General features: G+C 34.4%; 1 protein-coding gene and 1 pseudogene across 1 annotated transcript in view; one reads left to right on the top strand and one right to left on the bottom strand.

Annotated features, from left to right (window-relative positions):
* Window positions 1-25,037, top strand: part of TLK1 (tousled like kinase 1) — a 128,480-nt gene that overhangs the window by 84,838 nt on the left and 18,605 nt on the right. Inside the window, exons 8-13 of the mRNA XM_019656821.1 lie at window positions 1,399-1,491; window positions 4,967-5,077; window positions 5,192-5,328; window positions 8,553-8,741; window positions 12,720-12,786; window positions 23,682-23,779. Coding sequence (XP_019512366.1) covers window positions 1,399-1,491; window positions 4,967-5,077; window positions 5,192-5,328; window positions 8,553-8,741; window positions 12,720-12,786; window positions 23,682-23,779 — 695 coding nt within the window. The remainder of the gene's footprint in view (window positions 1-1,398; window positions 1,492-4,966; window positions 5,078-5,191; window positions 5,329-8,552; window positions 8,742-12,719; window positions 12,787-23,681; window positions 23,780-25,037) is intronic.
* On the bottom strand, window positions 375-1,148 carry LOC109390409 (cytochrome c oxidase subunit 6B1 pseudogene; annotated as a pseudogene).

The following is a 25,037-nucleotide window of genomic DNA, read 5'->3' as shown; positions in this document are numbered from 1 at the left end:
CGGCAGCTCAGCTTGGGCCGGGCATCGAACCGCTGTTGCTCAGAGCTCAAACTCTTGAGCGAGCTCTTAACCAACTGAGCCACTTGGCCAGGCCAAACCAGATACCTTTTTACATTTATTTAGTTTTATGAATTTTGAGTTCCGAATTTTTCATTTTAACTTTTTACATGTGACAGTTTGGTTTTTTTTGATGGGTACATACAAATTTTTATTATACTATTTTCATGTGGCTCAAAAATTATATAAGAAAAGTTTGAAAAAATGTACAGATAATTAAGGGAACATACAGATAAATTTTAGCACATACAGGGGCTTACGGCTATTTTGTGTAGTCATCACTGTTGTCTGGCACAGAGGAGGTGGTCAGAGTTTGATAAAATAAAAATTAAAAACAAAACAAAAAATAATCACTTTGAAGCCCCTCTTACTGGTCCAGGTACTATTTCCGCCCTAGCTTCTTGCCCAGTCATCCAGCTCTTTTACACATACATAGTCTTACACTTTTTCCAGCAAGTATTATTAGGTAAGCCATGATTCAGGATCCCAGGGTGGGATGTACCCAGGTCCCCCTTCACCTCCCTGGAAGGATGGAGCCAGTTTAGATCTTCCCAGGAAATGTGCCTTCTGCCTGACGGTCATCCTAGGCCGACACCTAGGATATCGAGCAGTACCATTCGCACACAGAGACATTACCCCTTTTAACGGTCATTGCCTTCTTATAGCAATGGAAGTTCCGGTAGTTTTGCCAGCAACAGTTCGTGGTCTGGTTCTGCCCGGGAAAGCGGCTGTCAAAAGGGACAGTCTGGTCGTTCTTGATTTTGGTCTTGATGTCTTCTGCCAGGTTGCTGACTCCTGAAGCAGCTCCCAGCTCAGTGTACATGTGACAGCTTTTGGATGACACTGTCTCAGACCAGAGAGTGGGAGTGGAGATATTTTTGCTTGGGCGCCTCAGTTACCTGACTTGTTGCCATGAGACTTTTTCTGTTAGGTCATGTCTAAACTATTCTACATGCATCAAAACTTCATTCTTTGCATGATCTTTAGGCTAGGATTATAAGTACATTGTTCTTAGTCAGTGAATAGCTTATGAAAGTTTTTACCGTGTTCAAAAATCAGCGTTGATAGCAAAAAGCAGTGGGTATATTGAATTTTAATGACGAACATATCAATATTCTAAATTTTTAAATAATTGATATATAAATGTTTCTTTGTAAGTTTGTAGCACTTACACTTCTGATTACAACTTAAAACTACACTGAGACTTTTTGGGATACCCTTTACATATACACACAAACTCAGATATTTTCTTGCTTTTTAGAATCAGAGCAAAATCTAATTTTATGTTTGCATGCAATGGTATATATAATGAAGATAATAAAATAGCTTTCTTTCATTTAGACTGATCTTACAATGCTGAAATTAGCAGCATTAGAAAGTAATAAAAACCAGGACCTGGAGAAGAAGGAAGGTCGTATAGATGACTTGCTCAGGGTAAGTAGTAAGTCACAGAGGGAAAAAAATTGACTAAGTATTTGGCAATAGTAAAATTTTGTTGAGAAAGTACTTAGCATTGTAAAAAATTCTATACCTGGAAGAAAAATAAGCCTTTTCTGGTTTTATAAGTACATGGTTGAAAATACCAACTTAAAAGTGAAAATTATTTTACTAGCTCTTTAAAATGTGAATGGAGGAACAGTTGGAGAAATAGAGGGAAGTTAAATTAAATTTATTTTTATTTGATCAACTATCATAAGACAGATCCATTTCACATTAGTTTTAAATTTAATTGATTTTGTTATAAACCTAGTTGACATTTGATATCATACAAGATGAAGTAACTGCTGCAATCCTGTGAGGTTTTTAATGAGAACTTTATAAAAAGACGCATCCAAAAATATACTTGTAATGTGAGTAAAGTATAAAACAGTGGTTCTCACCCCTTTGCTGCTCATTAGAATCACTTGGGAGGCACTATATTAAAAGTACTGGTGTCAAAACTCCACCTTGAGGGATTCTGATTAAATTGATGTGATGTAGGGCTTGGGAATTAGTAGTTTTACTTGTAAAAGCTTTTCAAGATGATTCTAATGTAAGCCAATATTGAGAACTGTTGGTATAGAAACTCAATTAAAACCAGCATCTATGATCCTACCATAATGACTCATACCTTTGAAATGTCCAGTGTGCCTTTCCTGATTTCATCACATTCACTCTCTCACATCCCTTTACCATTAATCACTATTCTAAGTTTTGTGTTTATTATGCCTTTGTGTTTCTTTGTGGTTTTATTACATATATCTATACATTCCTAACGTATTTCAGTTTGTTTTTGAACATTATATAAGCAGAATTATTCTGTATATGCCCTTTCGCCCTTCTCATTTTCAGTAAACATTATATGTGGGATTGTCATGTGTGTTCATTTCACTACCATATAGCAAGGTATTATATGGATATACCATAATTTATCTTTTCTGCTTTTGGTAGATATTTAGTTTCTACTCTTTGCTAATATGAACAGTTCTACTATGAACATTCTTGTACATGTCTTCTAGGGCAAATATGGAAGGGTTTCTCTATAGGATATGCTTAAGAGTACAGGGCATGCACATCCTCAGCTTTACTTTATAATGTCAAATTTTTCCCAAAGTGGTTGCATTGGTTTACACTCCCAGCAGCAGTGGGCAAGAAATATTCTCATTGCTCATTTTACCTTTGCCAAGTCTTGTTATATTCAAATTTAAATTTTTTTTTTGGCCAATTTGATAAACAAAAAGTGTCTTTATTATGTATTCCCTAGTTATTTTTGAACATTTTTAAAAATATTTGTTAACCGTTTGTGTTTCTTCTGTGAAATAACTGATGGTATTTTTTGCTCATTTTCTTATTGCATTGCTGTCTTTTCAAAATGGATGTCAGGTGTTTGCTCTGACAATCAATGTATATTGATTTTCTCCCAATGTGTGAATTGTCTTTTAATTTCTTCATGCTATCTTTTGATGCTTAGATGCATTTAAAATTTTTATGTGATTAAATATATCTTTTTATAGTTTATGTTTTATTTGTACCAAATTCTTATCAAAGGTATACCAAAAGAATTCTTTTTATCCCTACGATCATAAAGATGTTCTTCTGTATTTTCTTTCAAAAGTTTTATAGTCTTGTTTTTCAATATTAGTTGTTAATCTTTGTTTTGGGACATGGTGTGAAGTAGAGTTTCATTTTAATTTTTTTCTATGAAGATAATCAGTTGTCCAGCCCATTTAATTTAAAGTCCACTCTTTACTGCCAATTTCATCATATCATCTAGTTTCCATATATAAGTGTGGATCTATTTCTGTGTTCTCTGCTATGTTCTATTTGTATATTCCTATGCTGGTTTCACAGCATTTTTTTTTTTAATCATTTTGTAGTTGTCTTTGGCTGTTAGTAACAGGGAACCTAAACCACAATACTTTAAATGAGATGCGATGTTATTTTTTGAAAGAAGCACAGAAGTGGGAAGCCAGGTGTGATGGCTCTAGTGTCATTTGGGATCTTGGCTCCTTTCTTTTTCTTACTCTGTCATCCTTAGTGTATGGTTTCTACCTCAAAGGTCATATCAAGTACAAAATATTTATTAGAGTCACAGTTATATCTATGTTCTTAAGCAGAAAACAGAAAGAGGAAGGGAATAACCAAAAAAACACACAACAATTCTGTGTGCATTCCTCTTGGAAATCCCATTCGGCAACTTCTGCTTATATCTCATTGACTATCCTTCACTGCAAAGGAAGCTGGGAAATGTATCTTTAAGCTAGGCACTTACCAATCCAGAATGAAATACTATACTGGTTTTTCCGTTTTAAGGAAGAAGGAGAAAATAGATTTGAGTGGTCATAATTACTGTAGTTTTGTATTAAATCTTAATATGTGGTTGAATAAATATCCTTTTCTTTTTGGCTATATTTGGCCCTTTGCAGTAAAAGAGAAATGTTAGAATCAGTTTTTTCAAGTTACACACACACCACCACCACCACCCTTCCCCCACCCCCGGTTGGGGTTTTGTTTGAATTGCACCTAATGATGAAGATCTGTTGGTACTAAATTTCATCTCTATTCCTCTGAAAGTGTCTTTGTTTCACCCTTTTTCTTGAAAAACAATTTTATTAGGTGTATAAATTTTGGGTTGGCAGTTATTTGCTCGTGGCATTTTTTATTATGCCACTGTCTTTGCTTTGACCATGATTGGCCTAGACCTATGGTTCTAAAAGTATGATCCCCCGACCAGAAGCATCAGCATTACTGGGGAAATTACAAGAAATAAATTTCCAGACCCTACCTCAGATCTACTGACTCAGACTCTGGGGGTGGGTCCTAGAAAACTGTTCCAAGAAGCCCTCCAGGTTATTCTCTTGTTATACTGGAGTAATCAGACTCATCTCTTGAGCTCAGAGAGACGCCCCTTTCCTGAGCATATGGCAACCTACAAAATCAACAAAAGTTGTATATTGTGCCAAAAAGATGGTCGGAATGGTTAGCTATTGGATAGACATCTACAGTGTCATCCTCAAGTTGAATAGAGAATATTAGTTACACAAGATGGAAAATATTCACATTCATTTTTAAATGCTAGATACTTTTTGTATACTATATTTCAGTTATTGCTAAGTGAGGGAGATGGCATTGGCCCTATTTAGAAATAAGAAAGCTGAACTAAGGTTCAGATAACTTAGAGAGTGGATTTGAATCCATTGAGTATGGATACAACTTCCATGTACTTTCCACTACACAGTTAAGCAGCATTTAGCAGTATTATCCCATGGTTAGTAGATGTTTAAAAAAAATTTTTTTAGTGTCATACTCAAATACTAAATCTTATTAATCTTTTTTCTTTATGTAATTTATTCAAAATGTTAAAAAATATTTCTAAGTGTTTCATATACACAAATTCTAGATCTTTTGCATTTTCTACTTAATGTCATAGGCTAATTGTGATCTCAGACGGCAAATAGATGAACAACAAAAATTACTTGAAAAATACAAAGAACGATTAAATAAGTGCATATCAATGAGCAAGAAACTGCTTATTGAAAAGGTAAGTTAAGAGTTTGATAAATTTTCCTTTCCCTTTTACTAGCCCCCTTTACCTTGTATGCTTTTAAAATGTAAATGAATATAATCGAGTGATGATTTTTCCTCCTTTTTTCAGAGTACGCAAGAAAAACTGTCTAGCCGAGAGAAGAGTATGCAAGACAGATTACGCCTTGGGCACTTCACAACAGTTAGACATGGTGCTTCCTTTACTGAACAATGGGCAGATGGTTTTGCATTTCAGAATCTTGTGAAGTTAGTCATTCTTACATTTTAAAAAATATAGTATTCCTTTGAGTTTTCATTACTTCCAACGATTATGGATTTAAAATTATGTTCTACATCTACTCTTTATTACTCTTTGAGATCACAGAATTTAGTACATTTGAAAGGAACATAAAGATAATTTTAGCTTCAGCAGACTTCTTGACTAGTCGGGATTCATCTATAGAGTGTGTTGTATTATTCTAAATATGACTTTCCAAAATATAAACTGACCTAGCTTTATGGATGATTTAGGAGGAAAATTGTTGAAAATTTAATTTTCATTGGATGATTTATATTGATATCTATATATATTGTGGGTTTTTTCTACTTAGTTTATTTCCTATTACCTACTCCTTACTTAAATGTTAATATTCAGCACTTGCCTGCTCTCTATTTCTATGGAAAAAAAACAGGAACTTTTTCTCTTCTGCCTCAGATACAATCACTCATAAATCACTTGAACATGTGGCTTTAGCATTTCTGAGGTAAACTTTTAAACAAAGAAGTGGTTGTTACTAAATTTTCCTTGAGACCTGACGGTGGTAGGTAAGGATAGGTTGACTGTTGTGTTAAGGGGCCAGGATCTGTGCTGCTCCCTTTTTTGCTGGAAAAAAATTTTTTTTAACCTGAAAAGCAGAAGGGTCAGCATCTGCATCAACTTTTCCAGAGCCAATCCAGTTAAATGGAAAATGAAGACAAAGCATTGTTTCACATAGTAGCATGTAAACATTGCTGTTTCAAACACTGCTGCCCAGGACTTGTCACAGAATGGCCTTCTCTGTATCTCTGTTGATTAATCAGTTGTTTAACACAGTTGTGCTGGGTGTTAGGTATACCATCGTGAAGGATAGTGTCTTGTGGTGCTGGGGAGTCTGGGTTTTAATTCTGTGGATAATGGGGAGCTTTTAAAGGTTTGTATGTAGTGTGTATGGTCACAATTTTTAGAAAGATACTTCTGATGGTAATGTTGGAATAATACTGGAAAGAGGATAAATTGTTGACGGTTCATATGGAGAGGTATCCAAAAGAAAGGTGATTAGGTTTGAGCTAAAACATTGACAGTAAAAGTGGAAAGGAGGAGGATACCTTTGAGATAGAAACCATAATTTTTGAGTGTTTTGTGAGGAAGAACCTCTGCTAACTAAACCCAGTACATACAGTTGTTCTGGTAAAGAATAAAAGAGAAAGTTACATTACATAATATAACTTTAGATATAAACTAAACATATAAATCTAAAATCTAAACTCTGCCAGTCGTTAAAATTTCTCCTTGAAACTGTCAAAAAAGAGCAAAATTGGCTCTTCTAGCTTGTTTGAACATGTGGAGATTCAGGGAGAGTGGAGCACTTAGAGAACATGGAAGCTCTGAGATCTTTCCCCATACCTGGCCCTGTGCATCTCTTCCATCTGGCTGTTCCTGAGTTATATTCTTTTATAATAAACTGGTAATCTAGTTTAAAACAAAAATTTTTGTATTTCTTATCACTAATACGAATTTATTAAGGGTCTACTGTATGTTGTTACATACATGTATTTTATATCAAGCTATATATCAGTGATAAGACCAAAGTAGTTGGAGGATGAGAAGAGAAATAAATAAAAATTAGTAATATTACATCAATAGGCTCTAAATTGTATGGTCATTCCTGAATAGCCAGGTATTAGCTATATGTTCATTCCAGTATTTCTCTTTTCATTAGGATTTTATTCATTGGGATTATTGTTGTTTATTTTCATTTATAACATCTTGGTGTTGTACTCTAAACTAGCTTTAAAAATTAACTTTTTAATAAATTGAAAGTATTTCCACTTCCAAATGTAAACTGGATTAAAGTCTTGTTCTTGCTTTGCTATTCTTGAGATTTTTCTTGATTTTTTTACTCTTCTACCTAGGTGGTTCTTGATTCTTTTACTCCTACCATATTCTACTCCTAACTAGCTAGAACCATAGGAAAAGGAATTATATTTGTAAAGCAAATTCTGCATCAGCAGAGTAGAAGTTCTGTAGCTCTGGTTTGAATAGGGGTGGGGAGCAAGGAATTGAAACATTCGACTTGTTCTAAATACAAGTATAATCATGTAGAGTTTAAAATTTTTTTCTTAGCATACGAGGTGAACATGGTTACTATTAGAATAAGCTTAAGGTGTATGATGGGATGGTTTTAAAATGTTTGACTGTTACCTACTTAATACTCTGGTCAAGTTGCTGAAATCTCCAGATTATATTTTATAATAGACATCGTATCTGTTAGTTTCCAGAATTAATAAGCTTTAGGTTTTTGAATGGGTAGCAGTAATATTTTTATTTTTATTGCCCATTTTTCAAAGCCATGCTAAATTTTCTTGTTTCTTTTCTTTAAATTGTCAAAATTTCTTTGTTCCTAAATTTTTTTTTTAAAGTTGTAGAAAAGGAGTTTATTAGAAGTAAAAATATATTTCAAAGAAGCAGAAGCGTGCCCAAGCAGTAGAGAATGGCTCAAGGGCCATTATTAGAAAAGAAAGTACACTCCAAAGAGTTTGGAGCTGGCGGAGCAAAGGAAGTTCAAAAGCTTTGTTCCTAAATTTTTAATATTTATATAAATTTTTGTTTCATTTCAAAACATCACTTGCCCATTCCCCAAATTTCTTTTTAACAGATAAATTTAGAAAATAACACTTGAAAAAATTCATATTTGTCTTTTGTAAGTTTTTCTGCAAGCACTGACTGATGAGATGCATGTATAAAACCTGCCCCGCACTTAATTCTGCTAGTTTTTGGGGTTTTTTTTAATGGCACATTTACTTTATTCAACAAATATTTATTGAATACCTAGTATATGCCAATCACAATGCTGGGCACTAGGAATACTATAGGATGTAAAATAGATGTAGTCTCTGTTCTCATGGAGTGATGTAGTCCCACCAGACACATTCTGATGGAGTATCTACAGGAATATTTGTTAGAAAGAAGGAGGTGAGGAGCTGTGAGGTACCATGAAAAAATATATATGGCAACGCGTCTTTCCCTACTGTGTGGGGTTTAAGGAATATCTCATTTAGAAATGAATGTTTCAAATGAGACCTGGACAGTAAGTATAAGTTGCTTCACAAGGGTGAGACCAAAAGGTTACAAATTTATATTATATGATTTTTCATGTTTATTAATATATTTTCATGTTTTAACTGAAAAATAGTGGAAAGTTAATATTTTTTTTACATTTATTTTTATACAGGCAACAAGAATGGGTGAATCAGCAAAGGGAAGATATTGAAAGACAAAGGAAACTTCTAGCCAAACGCAAACCTCCCACAGCTAATAATTCTCAGGCACCCTCTACCAATTCTGAACCAAAACAAAGGAAAAACAAAGCAGTCAATGGAGCAGAAAATGATCCCTTTGTTAGACCAAACTTACCACAACTGTAAGCCTCCATTTTTAATTTTCCTTTTTTTAAATTGTTGCCAGTGAACATGAATGTTAGTAATGGATATTATTTATAATTAAACTAATACTTAAGTAATAAATATAGTGAACGCCCAGGAAGGAAGGCAGTGTTGAAAATTTACCTCTAAATTAATAAGAAGCCCCAAATATTTGACTTTTACTTTTGTAAGTGGAGGTTTATTAATCTTTTAAAACAGAGACTTACGTAACTAAGATGAGACTGGAATCCACTCTTTCTTCCATGTTTGAATGATAGAGTCCATTACAGATTTTCCTTTTTCTGAAAGAATGTTAAGTAATGTAACTGCCATATATTTTGTCAACCTATGAAAGCAATACATTGGTAGATTTTAGGTATTGTTTTTCCCCTTTCAGCTTTTCTTTGTTTTCTAAATTTTCTGCTTTAAGATGAATTACTCTTTATAATTCAAGGGACAGAGACATTTTAAAAAACAGTTACATGCTTATCATAGAAAATATGGAAGGACATAAAACAGTATAGCCGTGATCTGATACCATAGAGAACAAACACCATTGTTAAAATTTCGATGTGCAATAGCCCCACCATATCCGCGTTTTGCTTTTCAAGAGTTCAGTTACCCATGGTCAACCACAGTCCAAAAGTATTAAATGGAAAATTCCAGAAATAATTTATAAGTTTTAAATTGCACGTCATTCTGCGTAGCGTGATGAAATCTCAAACCGTCCCACTCCGTCCTGCCTGGGATGTGCACCATCCATTTGTCCAGTGTATCCACCTATACACTGCTGCCCATTACGCACTTACTAGCTGTCTTGGTTGTTCATATCAACTATTGGGGTGTCACAGTGCTTGTATTCAGCTAACCCTCATTTTACTTAATAATGGCCCCAAACCTAAGAGTAGTGATGTTGGCAATTCAGATATGCCAAAGAGAAGCCAGGAAGTGCTTCCTTTAAGTGAAAAGGTGAGTACATTCTAATAAGGTATTCTGAGAGTGAGAGACAGACCACATTCACATAACTTTTATTACAGTATATTGTTATAATTGTTCTTTTTTATTATTTGTTATTGTTAATCTCTCACTGTGCCTAATTTATAAATTAAACTTTATCATAAGTATGTATGTATAGGAAAAAGCATAGTAGATTATAGGGTTTAGTACTATCTGTGGTTTCAGGCATCCACTGGGAATCTTGGAATGTATCCTCCTGGATAAGAGGGGACTTCTATACAGATGTACCCAAGCTTATTTTTCTAGTCTACAACTTACATAAGTTTGTGTGAGTAGAAAATACATACATACCCTCTGTTTGATATTTTATATGGGTGTATACTTTTTTCCCTTCTTGAAAGATGATGTTCCATCTGTGCTTTGAATCCCATCCCTGGCATATCAGGGCCCTCTTCTGTTGACACCTTTATCTTCTGTCTTCAGCCTTTTACTCTCTACGGTTCCTTTCTTTTAGAAAACAAAGCAAACAGACAAACTCCGCCCTGAGTTATAAATCACTGATCTCCATATTCTGTCATCTTCATATGACGTCTTCTGCCTCACCTTCTATTCTCTTGTCTTAACTGAAAATGTTCTTCTGAAGATTAACTATCTCCTTGATGCTAAATTCCACAGACATCTGAGTCTTTATCTTGGCAGCATTGGATGTTATTTACTTCTTATTTTTCCCCAAAAGACTCTTTCTTGCCTTAGTTTTTGAAATACCTCGTTCTCCTAATTTTCATTTTAACTTCTGTGGCTGATCTTCTTGGTCTCTTCTATGGGCATCATTTACTCTGCCATTTGTAAAATGTAGGTGTTATTTAAGGATCTGTCCTAGACCATCATCCTTCTTATTCTACATCTTCTTGAGTATTAGCTACTTTCAGGGTTTCAGTTAACATGTATATGCTGCTGACTTCCTGACTTCTGTTTCCAGCCCACGTTTCTCTTTTGAGTATCAGATATTTATATCTCAATCATGACTGTCGTGTCCTTGCTTAGTTGATATTGGTTCTTAAATACCTCACAAGAACCTCTAATGCAGCCTGTTCAAAACTGTCTTTACTAAAAATACAACACAAAATAAGAACTGTATTTGCTATTATCTTTCACATTTCAGTCTCTCTCCCTCCCTCTTTCCTGCCCCTCAATACCCCTTGTTCTTTCCTGTGTCTTCTTTATTAGTAGATGGTAGCACTAGTTTCTCAGTTCCACATGCCAGAATTCTGGTTGTCACCCTTAACATTTTAGAGCAAGCTTTCATTTATTTTTCATAATTCATTTTTATTATTTTTCCATTAGTAAATAGGTGCTGATAATCTTATCTCTCAAAGCCCATCTAAAATCGACTTCCTTCTTCAAACCTTTCCTAAATTTGGGGGGGGGGGCTTTTGTAAATTGGAATTAAAGCATTTGACTATCAATATTTTTTAAAAATTGAGCAAATGATTTACTGTTTTGTACATCAGTAAATTTGTTTCTTAAGAAAAGGGTCAGTGGGTAGGTGAGCAGTTATAAAGAATACAGTGTATGTTAGCTTTAATTCCACCACAATAGATCCCCAATTCTTCTACATCTCAAACATGTCCACTTATAATATGTAGGTCCTCATAGACACCATTCTAACTCACATTACTGCCATCTCCTACTTGGGTTATTTTTACACACACACACACACACCCTTTTCAGTGTTGGTCTTGTCCTCCAGTACATTTTCATTTTGCAGTCAGTTGTTTTCTCCAGAATAAAATTACGGTCCTTTCAGTCTCTTCTTAGAACCCTCACATAGATCTCTGTTGCTTGAATGGTGTAATCCTAAAAGTCCTAAGATGGTGTATAATGCACATGGGGCCTGGCACCCTCTGACCTCTGTAGCCCAAGCTGAGCTGCCAACAGGTGGCAGGATGGCTCAGCTAAAAAAAAAAAAAAGAAAATTCCAGTGAGCTTAACAAGCTTCCATTTCCTTGCCTTTCTAGAAGCTGCCCACATTCCTTGATTTGTGATCCCCTTCTATCTGCAAGCCAGCAGCAGCCAGTTGAGCCTTTCTCATGTCATATCACTCTGATTCTGACTTGTCTGCTCTTCTTTTCCTCATTTAAGGACTCTTGTAATTACGTTGGGCCCACAAGGATAATTCAGAATAACTTCCTACTTTAAGATCAGCTGATTGGCAACCTTAATTCCATCTGTAACCTTAATTCGCCTCTGCCGTGTAACTTAACATATTCACATGTCCCAGGGAGTAGGATGTGGACATCCTAAAACTAATTGATGTGGCAATTAAAAGCCATTATAATTAACATTATCCTAGCTTAGCTCTTTTCAGTCTGCAGTAAAATCATGTTTCTTTAAAGAAGATTGTCCCAATTCATATTATCTAAATACTTAACATCTAATCTAAAAACATTTTTTATTAATGGAAATAGGAAACAGAGATATCTAAAAAGCTAATACATGTCAGGTTTTTCCTAATAGGGAAATGGAGAGAAATGTAAAAATGTCTCTTTTGCTGTTTTGGGGTTTGCATTCTATTTGATGAAAGAAGACCCTGCAATAGGAATTCTTAAACTGAGATCTGTGAACCCCAAAATTTATATGAAATTTTCTGGATGGAATGTTTATAAATTCCTTTAAATTATTTTTAGATATCCATGATCATAAAAGGTTAAGAGTTATTGCCCTAGAAAGTCAATAGCCTGGTATATAGTACTGTCTGCTACTTTGCTTATTAATGCTTGAAAACCAAACGGAGAAGTTAATAAAAATATGCGTGCGTGTGTGTGTATGTATGTGTTAGTTAATTGTTCCATTTATGAGTATAAGTATTAGATGTATCCTGAAGAATATCTTAAAGGACTTTTGAGCTGAAAGTTGTCAACATTTTAGTATTTCCATTTGATTAATTTTACTTTACATAGCTTTTTAATAAGAAATAATATTAATCTTAATATCTAGAATTACAATTTTATTTTTGACAGGTTGACTTTGGCAGAATATCATGAACAAGAAGAAATTTTCAAACTTAGACTAGGACATCTCAAAAAGGTATGTGAAGCATATGTTGGATTCTTTTTGTTACCAGAGGTTGTGGAGAGTTGTGTTATAAATCTCTTGTTGAAGAAATCAGAACTTATGAGAGAAAGCACCCAAATTTAAAACTTTAGACAAAAAAAAAAGAGGGACATTAAATTTGCCTTTTTATGTTGAGTATATTAAAATAATATTCCTTTAGCTGTGGCAACTTACAAACATTGAGATGCTGATAATACCATATCCCTGTAGTGGACTAGGGATTCCTGGCCAGACCTCCAGGGCTTTAACTACTATCTTTTTGTAAAAAATACTTCACTTTTAAGATGAAATGTAAAATTCCATATTGTTTCTGTTCATTTCATAATAAATTGAGATACTTATAAATTAATAACATATTGTTTCTTTGGCTTAACTTTTAAGCTGTTGAATGCTTGATTAAATGTTTTAATTAAAATATGTACATTGTTAAATTTAGAAGAGCCTAGTCATCAGTAGTATTTTAAAGTGATGTAAATTAGAAAAATGTTACTATGTGTTATTATAGTAAAGCTTTATAATATATAGCTTTGTACTTGTTTGTAAATGCTGAAATTCTAATCAGTTCATTGTTTTTACAGTCCATATTTTTCAAACCATTTCAAAGAAATAAGAATAAAGTAGATATGTCCCTTCAATTTTACTGACAGATGTAAAATTCTTTTTCTTTTACCCAGTATTTTATTATGTTCTGCTTGTCATATTACTTAATTTTTTAAATAGGCTGAATAGTAACTAAAATTGAGTTAGTGAACTAATTGAAGATAGTATCTAGGAAGTGGTCTCCTTGGGGTCCGATGAGGTAGGACAGAGAAACCCATTCTGGTAGCAACTACTATCACACTATACACTATTTTTCTTTTGCAATGCTATCAACATGCTTCAGACCCCTGCCATTTAATTACAGGGAACAGAAAAAAGTTATAAATAGTGCATATGTATGTGTGTGTGTGTGTGTGTGTGTGTGTGTGTGTGTGTGTGTGTATATGTGTATATAATTTGCATTAGTGGTCTTTACTATGCCGTATCTGTCTGTGCCCCTGCTCAAAAAACTTTCAAACTAAACTACTTGAATAGTAAATTTATTCTGTTTTCTTTTTTTTAGTTCTTCTACTCTGTTCTGTTGTAATTATTGACTTTCTCCTGCTCTTTGAGACACAATAGATGATTTCAGTCTATTCTCTGTAACAGATGGAGTTGTAATGGGACTATAGAAGGAAGAGGGGATTTTGTAGTACAGAATGAGTACAAGTGTTTGAGTGCCCACCTAAAGCTATTTTGATAATCAGTTCATAGAGACCTATGCTTGATGTCCCATATAAAGATTTATCAATTATTTTCTAATGAGCCTTTCATGATAATGGGACACTAAGTATATTAAGTATTAGTTACCGTATTTGCCGGCGTATAAGACGACTCGGCGTATAAGACGACCCCCTAACATTTCCACTCAAAATACAGAGTTTGTTATATGGTCGGCTGTGTGCGATTTTGCGAGTGTGGTAAAATCGCATAACAGCAAAATCGCATAACAGCCGAGCATACACCCAGCAGCGCTGCTGATGCCTGAACGGTATGTGGAATGAAGTGGGCGGGCATCGGGAGGCCACTATGGCACGGGGCAAGCACTATGGGCAGTCTATCTGAAGTGTACCTGGCATATAAGACGACCCCCCACTTGGAGGCATATTTTTCAGGGCCAAAAAATCGTCTTATACGCCGGCAAATACGGTATACTAAATATATACTTACAGCGTCAACTTGGAGGGTTAGTATTTTTGCATATGATAATAAATTTTTAATTACTCTTTCTAATGATGAGATTTTACATGTCTTATTTTATAAAAAGCCTGTTATATAAAATCTGAAATTATAATGCAGTTAAGTTAGAAATAGCTACTTGTATTAGAAAAAATACTACACTTTTTAAAAGGCTTCAGAGGAGGGTTTGTTTTTGTCTTTAGTTGGTTGGTGGTTGGTTTATTTTAAAGCGTTCTTGGTACTTTGAAAATATTCCATTTCTCTGAAACACTTCTGTGTTCTGAAGTAAGGTATATGTAAATATCTAGATATTATATAAACAGTTGTAAACTGTTCTAGAATACTATACCTTCTCTTCTAACCTCCATATTATCTTTCCCAGTGTTTGCTTCTCCATTTTTTGTATTTACTCATTCTTTCTAATAATTGTCCCCTCCATAATCTTTTTCCTGTTTTATTTATTTTTCAGCCCTTATCAAATTTACTGAGCATTTTTAGATTTCTAACTTTATCTTCTTCTTAACCAGTTTACAACATTACTTTTCTTTGACCTCCATCATAGAATATTTTGGGAGATTGGATGAACTAATAATGCTGAAACATACTCTTAAGTCTTGAATGCCTACATTTTCTTCTGAGAGACTATTTTGAGTGAGAAGAATTGAATACATTATAAAGAAAATTGCAAGCAGTACATATAGAGAAAAAAATTGAATAAGTAGAGTCACCTTAGAACACAAATAAAAGCAATTGCCTGCTTACCGCTGGGTTTTAGTTTTTGAGTTGTACAATTAAAAAATAATAAGCATTAAGTTACATGTTTTAAGAATAAGTTATTTGGCATTCTAAAGCACAGTTGAAAAATAGGTCCTTAAAATAGGTCATCCTGTTGTCTAAAAAAGAGGTAGATTGGATACTTTTAACATAGAACAAGTTTGAGTTAAGAGATGTTATCACTTCTGTCTTATCAGCTCCCTACACTCCTGGGTTTATTAAGCTGGCATGAATTGTACCCCAATTTGTAACTATATAGCTTCTACCAGAGGCTGGATCTGATCTGCAAATATTTGATGCCCATGTAATCTGCACGGGAATTGACCTGTGGCATGTCAGCTTGGGGTTTAGCTTTGGAGCCTCCGCATACACTTGCATTAGCCAGGGTAATTCTTGCTTCCACTCTCCCTTTAACAAAAACTCTTCAAGGTAAGCAGATTTATTAGATTAAATTTGTTGGCACAGAAGAAAACTTTCTTCATTGAGGAGGAAGCCCATGCTATTTGGACATATGGAACTAGAAGGACTATTTACTTTGTCCTGAAGTAAATAATTTATGGCATGCATTCTATTTCATAAAGATAATCATAATAATTAATAGGTAAACTGAAATATGAAAATGTATATTTACTAAAGTTCACTTCTATGCTATTCTATAGGTTTAGAAATATAAATTCAAAACTATTAATGTGATAGAGTAACAAATGAGAGTTAAGTAGAAATTTCCAAAAGTAAGGCTGTGGCTAAAATAAATAGATATTTCTTGTTACCACCAAATAGTAAATTTAAATTTATCTAAGGCTTATTAGTTTTGTCTTCTGAGATTATGAAAATCACTGTGTAGCATCACTTTTTAAAAAATGTATCAAGAATTCTTTAATATTTGTTAGTTATCAGTTTATGAAATCATTGCTTACTCATTCACTAAGTGATTTATTTCTACACTCTGCCTGATACAGGCATAATTCAAGCCCCCATTTCAAGAGAATTACATAATATTACATTTTATGAACTTGAAGTTTTAACCGTTCTAGAGTGACCATTAATGTTAACTTTTTGAATGCTAAGACCTGTATATGCTTTGTCTAAATTAATAACAGCTAATAACCAGCAAAGCCAACTTTTTCTCTTGAACTTTTTCTTCTATTTCAGTGGCAGTGCCCATACACTTTATTCCTATGTTCTCTTGTAGATGGGCAGCAAGTTGATTCTTTGTCTTCAGAATTAATTCAGTTGTAGTTGTCTTTTAGAGCAGTGGAGATATTTGCTTTTCTTTTCCAGAAACATACTATTTCGTTTTCATTGCAGATAAAACAGTTAAGTTTTTCACCCACATACGTTCTCTCACATATTACTTTCCTTGGGTATGCTGTAGTGACTGTTGTGTCAGCTTAAATATTTCGTTATTAGCTGGTATATTACTTCTCACTCCTATTTTTAAAGGTCAACAAAAAACACATTTTATGTAAAAAGTATAAATATTCTAACATGATTTTGCCTTTAATATATAGCCTAAGAATTTAACAGAATAAAACAAAAAATAATATAATAAAGTATATGGAGACTGTACAGAGTGACTCCTAAAACTTTTTTTGAAATAACTCTTTTGCTACTCGTAATTATGTATACACTTCCCAGTTATCACTTATTAAAAGCTTATAGTTGCAATGGGAGTAATTTCCTACCTTTAAAAAATTGTTCCTTTGAGGCAAGCTACTAATTGTCCTATTTATGTACCTGTGCCACATGGAATCTGTGGATTTAAAGAAAGTAACAAACCATATACCAGTTAGCTTTTATGGTTGATCCTTTTTAATTCCAGTCTTTGATAAAATCCAGTTATGGGAAAGCAGTTTATCTTTGTGATTTGAAGAGTTCTGCTAGGTTGTTATTTGTATATTTCAGATCATTATTCTGGAATTCAAGACACCATGCGGATGTGCCTTCCAAGGATTGTCACTAAATTAACACAAATAAGTTTTTTTAATCCCAGAAAAACCATCTTCCTTGTAGTAGTTTCTCTCTGTAGTCATAATATTATTTTAAAGATACAAGTTACTAAAAATACCCCAAATGAAGAGGAAATAAAAATTTAATTTAAAAGTTATTAGGACTAATAACTATGTCTTGCCACTGCTGTTTATTCAAGTTTGTGATGTGAACAGCATGTGGATGTGTTGTTCTTTATTTTCTAGTTAAGTTTTGTCATCTTCTAGATTTTAAATATTTGATTAGTTGGATTGGAGAAAATGCATGTAGAAGATTGAACATCTCAGTTTAGGATATTAAATAGTGTAGTAGAGATTGGCTTTAGTGTATATGTTTCGGGGTGTTGGGTGCGTGTGTGTGTGTGAGAGAGAGAGAGAGAGGGGAAGAGAGAGAGAGGGATTTATAAGCCCTAAATATAAGTGCTAGAAGGTTTTTTGTTTTGTTTTTTTTGAAAACACATAACCAATTTGTAATTGAAACAGGATTAGTCAAGAATCATCAGCACCAACACAAATGTGTCTTTGCAGACCGAAGGAATCAGCTAAACAATTTGCAGTCATCTCAGTCTCTACTAAAACAAAAATCGCATCCAACATGCCACCTGACACCATTTCTTTCTCTCTCTCTCCTTTGCTCCTTGCGATGTGGCATTCATCTCTCCTTGTGCCTCCGTTCTGAAGAGATAACAGTATAGCAACAACTCTGCCACAGAAATCCTGTTCTCTGACCGATATTGGCACCTGCAAAGAGAAACAACCAGTAACAGGCAGCAGCAGCATCAGTATTAATCTTCCATGATGAGATCTTTACAGGTCAAGAACAAGCACACAGCTCTTTTCTCACTCCTTCACAGTGGACCATGCAACTAGTTGAAATGGAAGACAATGGATTGTCTGCAAGCCTTTTGAACAGTGGAGAATACAGGGCATTGGTTTTAGGTGAACTGACCCCCAAGTACTCTTGAAGTTTAATACCTCCTTCGATCTTTCTTTCTAGAATACCATTGTCATCTGATTTATCAAAACCTTAGTAGGACCACAAAGAATAAGTTTGCATATGTGACATTTCTTGTCACTTTAGGTTTGAATAAAAATACAAAAATAATGAACAATATAATGCTAGAGGGCTTAATCTTTACCTGTGTGTACACTTTTATATTCATGGCCATGACTAGAAGAAATCTTTGGGGAATTCTTCTGTCAGTAAAAGCCAACCATATTGTACATTATGTTTCTCTGGAACATAACACAAGATGCTACTTGTGTAGGCAGTCGTATTCAGTGGAAGTGTGGTAAAAATGCACTATACTAGGAAAAGGCACTATTAAGCCCATGAAGAACGTTATGAGGTTCCTGACTTCTTGGCATGTGTGGGCAAGAACAGCGCTAAGGAGAGTGTTGGAATTCTAAACTTGACATTTTGTCCTTACTACTTCCCGTTTAAAAATGAATAGTATTCTATAAAAGATGACTGTGCTGAGAGAACATGGAACTAACTGTAGATAGGAAACCTCCCAGTGTTTATGTTTTACGTCCTACTCTCATTATGGACCTATAAACATGTTCCTGGTTCTGTTTCCTTATTTACAATCATACATCTTAACTTGGTAGTAGATGTTCAGTTACCGAAATGGAAGTGTAAAGGTACAAGGTGTTTTACTTGCGTGGTGGTAATCCAGTTGTTGTATAGGCAATGGAAATTTGGAAAGCATCTTACAAGTCAGCCATCAGTTAGAGCAGGGTTTTATTTAGGTTTGTGAGTTCAATCTGGCGATCAGTGTTTCCCAAAAAAAGGAGAAAACAGTTGCTTGGCCCTTCCCAATCAGAACTATAACTCCATTTATAAGCATATGCTTAAAGATAGTCGACAAAACTAGGCTTTTTCCATTATTGTGTTGAAAATTAAATCTTTTCGTACTAAAAAAAAAAAAATACCTTGGAATCCACCAAAACCCTGAAATAGGTTAAGGGGAAGCAGAAAGCCGGGAGAAGGGCTACTATGTACTTGATAGTAAGACATTGTACCTGTATGTGCTCGGCTTGGTATCAGCACCTTGGGTAGTGTTCAGCATCAAGGAATTTCACAGCACACACCCCCTTCCCCCAGTACAGCTGCTGTAATTGCTGTTTTAAGAAGTGTGCTAAATTTTAAATTTTGCCAGTCAGTTGAATTGTTATATTTATTTGCTGCTGGCAAGGTAAAGTTTTGTTTTGTTTTAATACAGTGGGGGATCTGAGAATCAAAACCTGCCCATTTTAACAGTTATTCTCAATTAGGGGTTTTAATGTATGTAGGAGTATTTATGCATTTGAAGAGAGAATAAAACACCACCTCCATCGCTACAACCCCATTGTCCCCCCAAAAGGAAATGAAGTGCAGAGAGGAGAACATTAAGGTTCTAAAATAATTATCTGAGCCAGTTAAACACACCTGAGGGAGCCAAAGTAGCTCCTGCCAATAATAACCAGCTCAGTGACTGGGAATGGGAGTGGAGGGAGCATTTATATATTGGGTTGTCGGAAAAGTCATGACGTATTTTTTCTATGTTTTTCATTGCAAAAATGCATCATGACTTTTCCAACAACCCAATAGGAAAGAAACCACCCAGGAATTTCATAATTTTTGTCCCTTCTCCTCCCCCTACCCCACTCTTCAATCTTCACAATCATACACAAGCAAAATAGAAGATTATTGGCTAGTAGTTTCAAAACTAATTTCTACAAAGTTAGATCTGCTGTCTAGGTGTTTTTTTGTTGATAGGTTTATACTTCCAATGGTTCATTTCTCTCATATCTATATATAAGATATGTGAAAGCATATCATAGAAATAATCTGGGGACATATAATAAAGATAAATTTGAAGTAAATTGGTTAAAATTTTCTCCTTTTCTGAACTGCCCCTTCCATTAGCTTTTAATAGTGGCTTTTGTTAATTTCACCTTTCACTTTCCTGGTGATGAACTTTTAGCATGACATTATAAATAGTATATGAAATTAAAACTTAATTTGAAATTAAAACCTAGAGATACTAACTTTTGAGGGACTACTGTTGTTTGTGACTAGAATGAATTTGGTGTTAAACTTTTTGAAACCTCATTCTGAACTAATTTTCCTAGACCAAATAATGTTGTTATGGTATTGAATAGACTATTCAAAATGATAGGTGATTCTCTGCTTCCACCATCTTCATAATATACCACACAGAATTTCTTTTATCAACCCTTATCGATTATAGGCAAGCTGAGAATGTTGTATCAAAGTTCTTTCTATCTTATCTTGGCTTTATAGAAAGGCAGCTCTTGGAAATGGAGGGTTTTTTTTGTGGGGATAATATGTAACACATTCAAGATTTGCTAAAGAAGTTTAAACTGTGTTTATTTTCAGGAAATGTATCAGTTTTACATGTGAAAATGCATTTTATAACTCTGAAAGATGTATAGCTTAATGCCTACACACCTACATTTCTTTTTAAAATTGCCATTATGGGGAATGCTCAGAAATACCCCAGATCTGCCTACCAGTTTTAATCTGGCATTTTACAGAGATTCTACATTGCTGTAACTAACTCTTGCCTTAGAATGTTGAGCCAAAAGGATATTAAGTTTCCAGAAGACACTTTGATTACAAATAGAAAGCATTTCTATGCTAAATATCTGGTGGACAAACTGTTCTGGTTAAATTGCTGTGAAATTTACCTTCCATACAAATTTTTAGTTAAAAATTTTGGAAGGTGGTATGTTTTGCAGGTTATTTAAACAATGAAGCAATACCGAGATCTGTTGTTGTATACTGGTATGACTTGGTTTTTAAAATATAATTCAGAATATTAGAGCTTACTTAAAAATACTGTTAAAATAGCTACACTGTGTACTGTTAAGTTGTTTAAACAGAAATGAGCCGTGTCCTTTTACTGTGTGTGATCACCAAACCTACCTCTCTTTAATACAGTCTATTCTTACTCATGTCCCTGGTACACCATAATTTCCAGTAGAGTTCAGTTCCTTTCCAGAGATTGTTTCTTCATTTCTTCTAGACCTTCTGTCCTTTAACTGCTCAGCTAGTGGATGACTAGAGGGTTGAAACTTGGTGTACTTATTAAGCAAGATCTAGCTGGTTGTATTATCTCTCTTTTATTTTTAGTAATCTGGTCTAGTTTTGTCTTGCATTTGAGGATTCCATTCTTTAATGAATTTAGGTCAGTTGTGAACACAGGTCATCCTTGCTTTTCCTTAACCCTATGAAAACTGTTCTGAGAATGGCCTGTATAGGTTAATGTCAATCTCAGGCAAGGAGGTGTAGCCTACAGGGTAGATCTTTGGAAATGATCTGCACTAAAGATAAATTATTGGGTCGTCGGGAAAGTCATGACGCATTTTTGCATTGAAAAACAGAAAAATATGTCATGACTTTCCAGATGGCCCAATAGTTACTGAGACCACTGTATTCTAAACTGTTGTACCCTGAGACCAGACCAAAACTGAGCCTTGCCCTTTTCTATAAGCAGAGGGTTCTAGGCAATGTTGCCCTAGCATTTGCACCTAAGAGTATATGTATTAATCTGCTCTGCTTGGGCTATCGTCACAAAACGCCATAGACTGGGTGGCTTAAACAACAGAAATGTATTTTTCCAGAGGCTAAAAGTTCAAGATCAAGTCCTGGCAGGGTTCAATCTCTGGTGAAACTCTTCCTGGTTTGTAAATGGTCACCTTCTAAACTCCTCACGTGGCCTTTTCCCCTGTGCTCCTACAAAGAGGTGGGTATGGGGAAGAAAACTTTCCCTCTTCCTTCTTACAAAGCCGCTAATCCCATCATGAGGGCCCTACCTTCATGACCTAACCTAACTCTACCTCCCAAAGGCCCCATCTTCACATTCCACCACATTGGGGTTTAGGGCTTTAAACATATGAATTTGGGGGGAATACAAACCGACAGTCCATAACAGTATATATACTTTTTTTTAGTGGGCTTTGAGAGAAATTACTTAAGAGTTACAGAATTATCTTCCCCCCAGAGTGTGTCACTTTGTTTTAAGGTCCAAGATATTGTGGGATAAATATTAAATTACAATATGGAATTTGTAAATATATTTCACTAGCTATGGAGGATTTCTGTCTGTCTGTATATAACATTTGGTTATAGTTCTTTTCCTTGACATTTCTTCTTAAATATCTAGGATCCAGCTTTTTTTTCGTAGTGCTTCTGACATTTTGGTTTTTTCCCTGTAAACTTTACAGTTTAAACTGAAATGAAGCTTGCCTGTGCCTTTGTCTTGTACGATTTTATAGGGCATATTTGTCATGTTTTATGGAGGAAAAAAAAAATGCTCGCTTAACTGATGCAGACATACATTTTACTTTTTTTAATAAGTATTTATTTTGTGATATTGGTTACTGCCATTATATAGATATCTGAAGATTACCAACAATTATAAAACAAATATAATATATATCGACAATCTAGTTGAATCTCATAATTATATATTTATGACTCAGTAAAATTTAATTTCTAGAAATTCACTTTTGAAATAGTATCCCCATACCACAATTTCAAATAAAGTTAAAGCAAGTATTTCAGCTGATATTCTAAGACATTTCACAATTTTATCAGATTATTTAAAATTCCACCAGCCTATCAAGTGTTTAGTAGCTTCCTACATGTTTAAGAATTACATTTTGAGACTTGAAAATATTTATCAAGTTTTTTATATTAAATGAATGTTAAAGTAGATTTCTTTAGGATTTGCCTAGATCTGCTCTGATAACTAAGGACCTGTCACAGCTGTCCATAAAAGTTTGGTTTTAGAGTCTCTTTAAGATGATAGTGGGATTTACTCCGTGAGTGGTAAATGTGTGTGTTTGTGTGTGTGTGTTTTCCAGATGTTGTAAGGCCTAGGCATAATCAGTGGCTCTGTCTTCTTCCTCCTTCTTTTAGCTATTGTAAATTATCTTCATTTGTTTCAAAAAAGTAAATTATTTCCTCTTAGAATTAAAACTTGTGCCAGAAATAAAACTTTCAGCTCCTTTTGTGTTATAAGTCAGTTTCAGACTACCTTGCAGTCATTTTCAGTTTAGACATAATAAAAATAGATTTCTTGTAGTACAGAATAAAATTCAGCATCTCATTAGGTATAGATTTTTATGTGGAGGATGGTTTCTTGAAATAGGCTTTTTCCTGATCTTTCCCCATCTTTCAGGCATTGAAAAGAAGAGCACTTTGGTCTTTTAACTTAGTGGTACTTTATAATACACTATTCTTCCTGTCACTGTAAAAAATTGATACATGGGTAAAAATATCTTTTATATCACAAATAAATTGAGCTTGTTATAGTCCCCTCTCTTCATTTTCAGGAAGAGGCAGAAATCCAGGCAGAACTTGAACGTTTGGAAAGAGTCAGAAATCTTCACATTCGAGAGCTCAAGAGAATAAATAATGAAGATAATTCACAGTAAGTCATTATTTGTATTTCAGTTATACATGATAAAAGTCTTTCTCTTCTGTGTAGAGCATAAAAAAAATATACCCTGCTGAGGGCTTCTCATCACACTTAGAAAAAGATTCAGTCCTTCCCATGGCTCAGGTCTTTCATGATCTGGTCTCAGAGCACCTCACCACCCCATTTCTCTCATCCTCCCCTCACTTATATGTCATAGACAGGCCGGCCCCCTTGAACTTGTCCAGCACATTCCCCTCTCAGGGATTTTGTGCTGGCCGTTTCCTCTGCCTGAAATGTTCCTCTAAGTCTCTGAGTGGCTTACTTCTTATTCCACTCCAAATGATCATTAGAGAGACCATCCCTAAGTGACCCTATCTAAAATAGCAGTCCTTACCTCACACTGTTCCCTCCCTCAGTGTCTTGATCTTGCTGTATTTTTTATAGCATTTATCACCATCTAATTATAAATTTATATTTCAGTTAGTTATTATCTGTGTCCTCCCACTAGAGTATAAGCTACATGAGAGGAGGGACTAGTAATATTTTTGCTGTATCCCCAGAGCCTAGACCAGTGCCTGGCATGTGGTATGCATGCCATAAATATTTGTTGACTGAATACCACAGTTAATATTACAACAGTGAAGGAGAAATTATTTCAACTAAAGGGATTTCAGTAAGCTATATATCCAATATTATGCAAAACTTGAGAAAACAGAAAAGTTTAAGTTATAGTCTCTGTCCTTAATTTCTGGTTATAAAAATCAGTGCCATATATATTAAATGCTAAAGGAATTCGAAGAAGAGAAAATACCTGTGGGCTAGTGGGAGCTTTATGAAGAATATGGAAATTAAGAAGGCACTAATCGATGTAGAGGAGAGGAAAGGTGTCTTTTTACACTTTATCTTTAAGACTTGTCATGTAATTTAAAGCTTCTTGACCTAATAAGAATATCAGAATTGAAAGTAGCCAACTTCAGTTGTGAAATATTAATACCTTACTTAAACGGCTTATTCGTGATAATCTGGGTATGTATAATTCATACATATACAGATCATTCCAGTGTGTAAGGTGAATAAAATAATGTAGTTATGGAATACCCTAAATTGTACCAGATGAAAATTCTAGTAAAACAGATAGAACAGAACTAATTAACGATCGGCTATTCTGAAAATTATGTTCAAACTTGTTTGTGGATATGTAATAGTAGTATTGCCTGTGAGTGATTTTTTTGTTATTTTTGAAAGTTTTATTTTTTTAATTAGGAATTAA

This window comes from Hipposideros armiger, unplaced genomic scaffold (genome assembly GCF_001890085.2).
Source record: "Hipposideros armiger isolate ML-2016 unplaced genomic scaffold, ASM189008v1 scaffold_266, whole genome shotgun sequence".
Lineage (NCBI taxonomy): Eukaryota > Metazoa > Chordata > Mammalia > Chiroptera > Hipposideridae > Hipposideros > Hipposideros armiger.
Note: the sequence above shows the minus strand (reverse complement) of the source record. Positions and strands in the feature narration are given on the sequence as shown.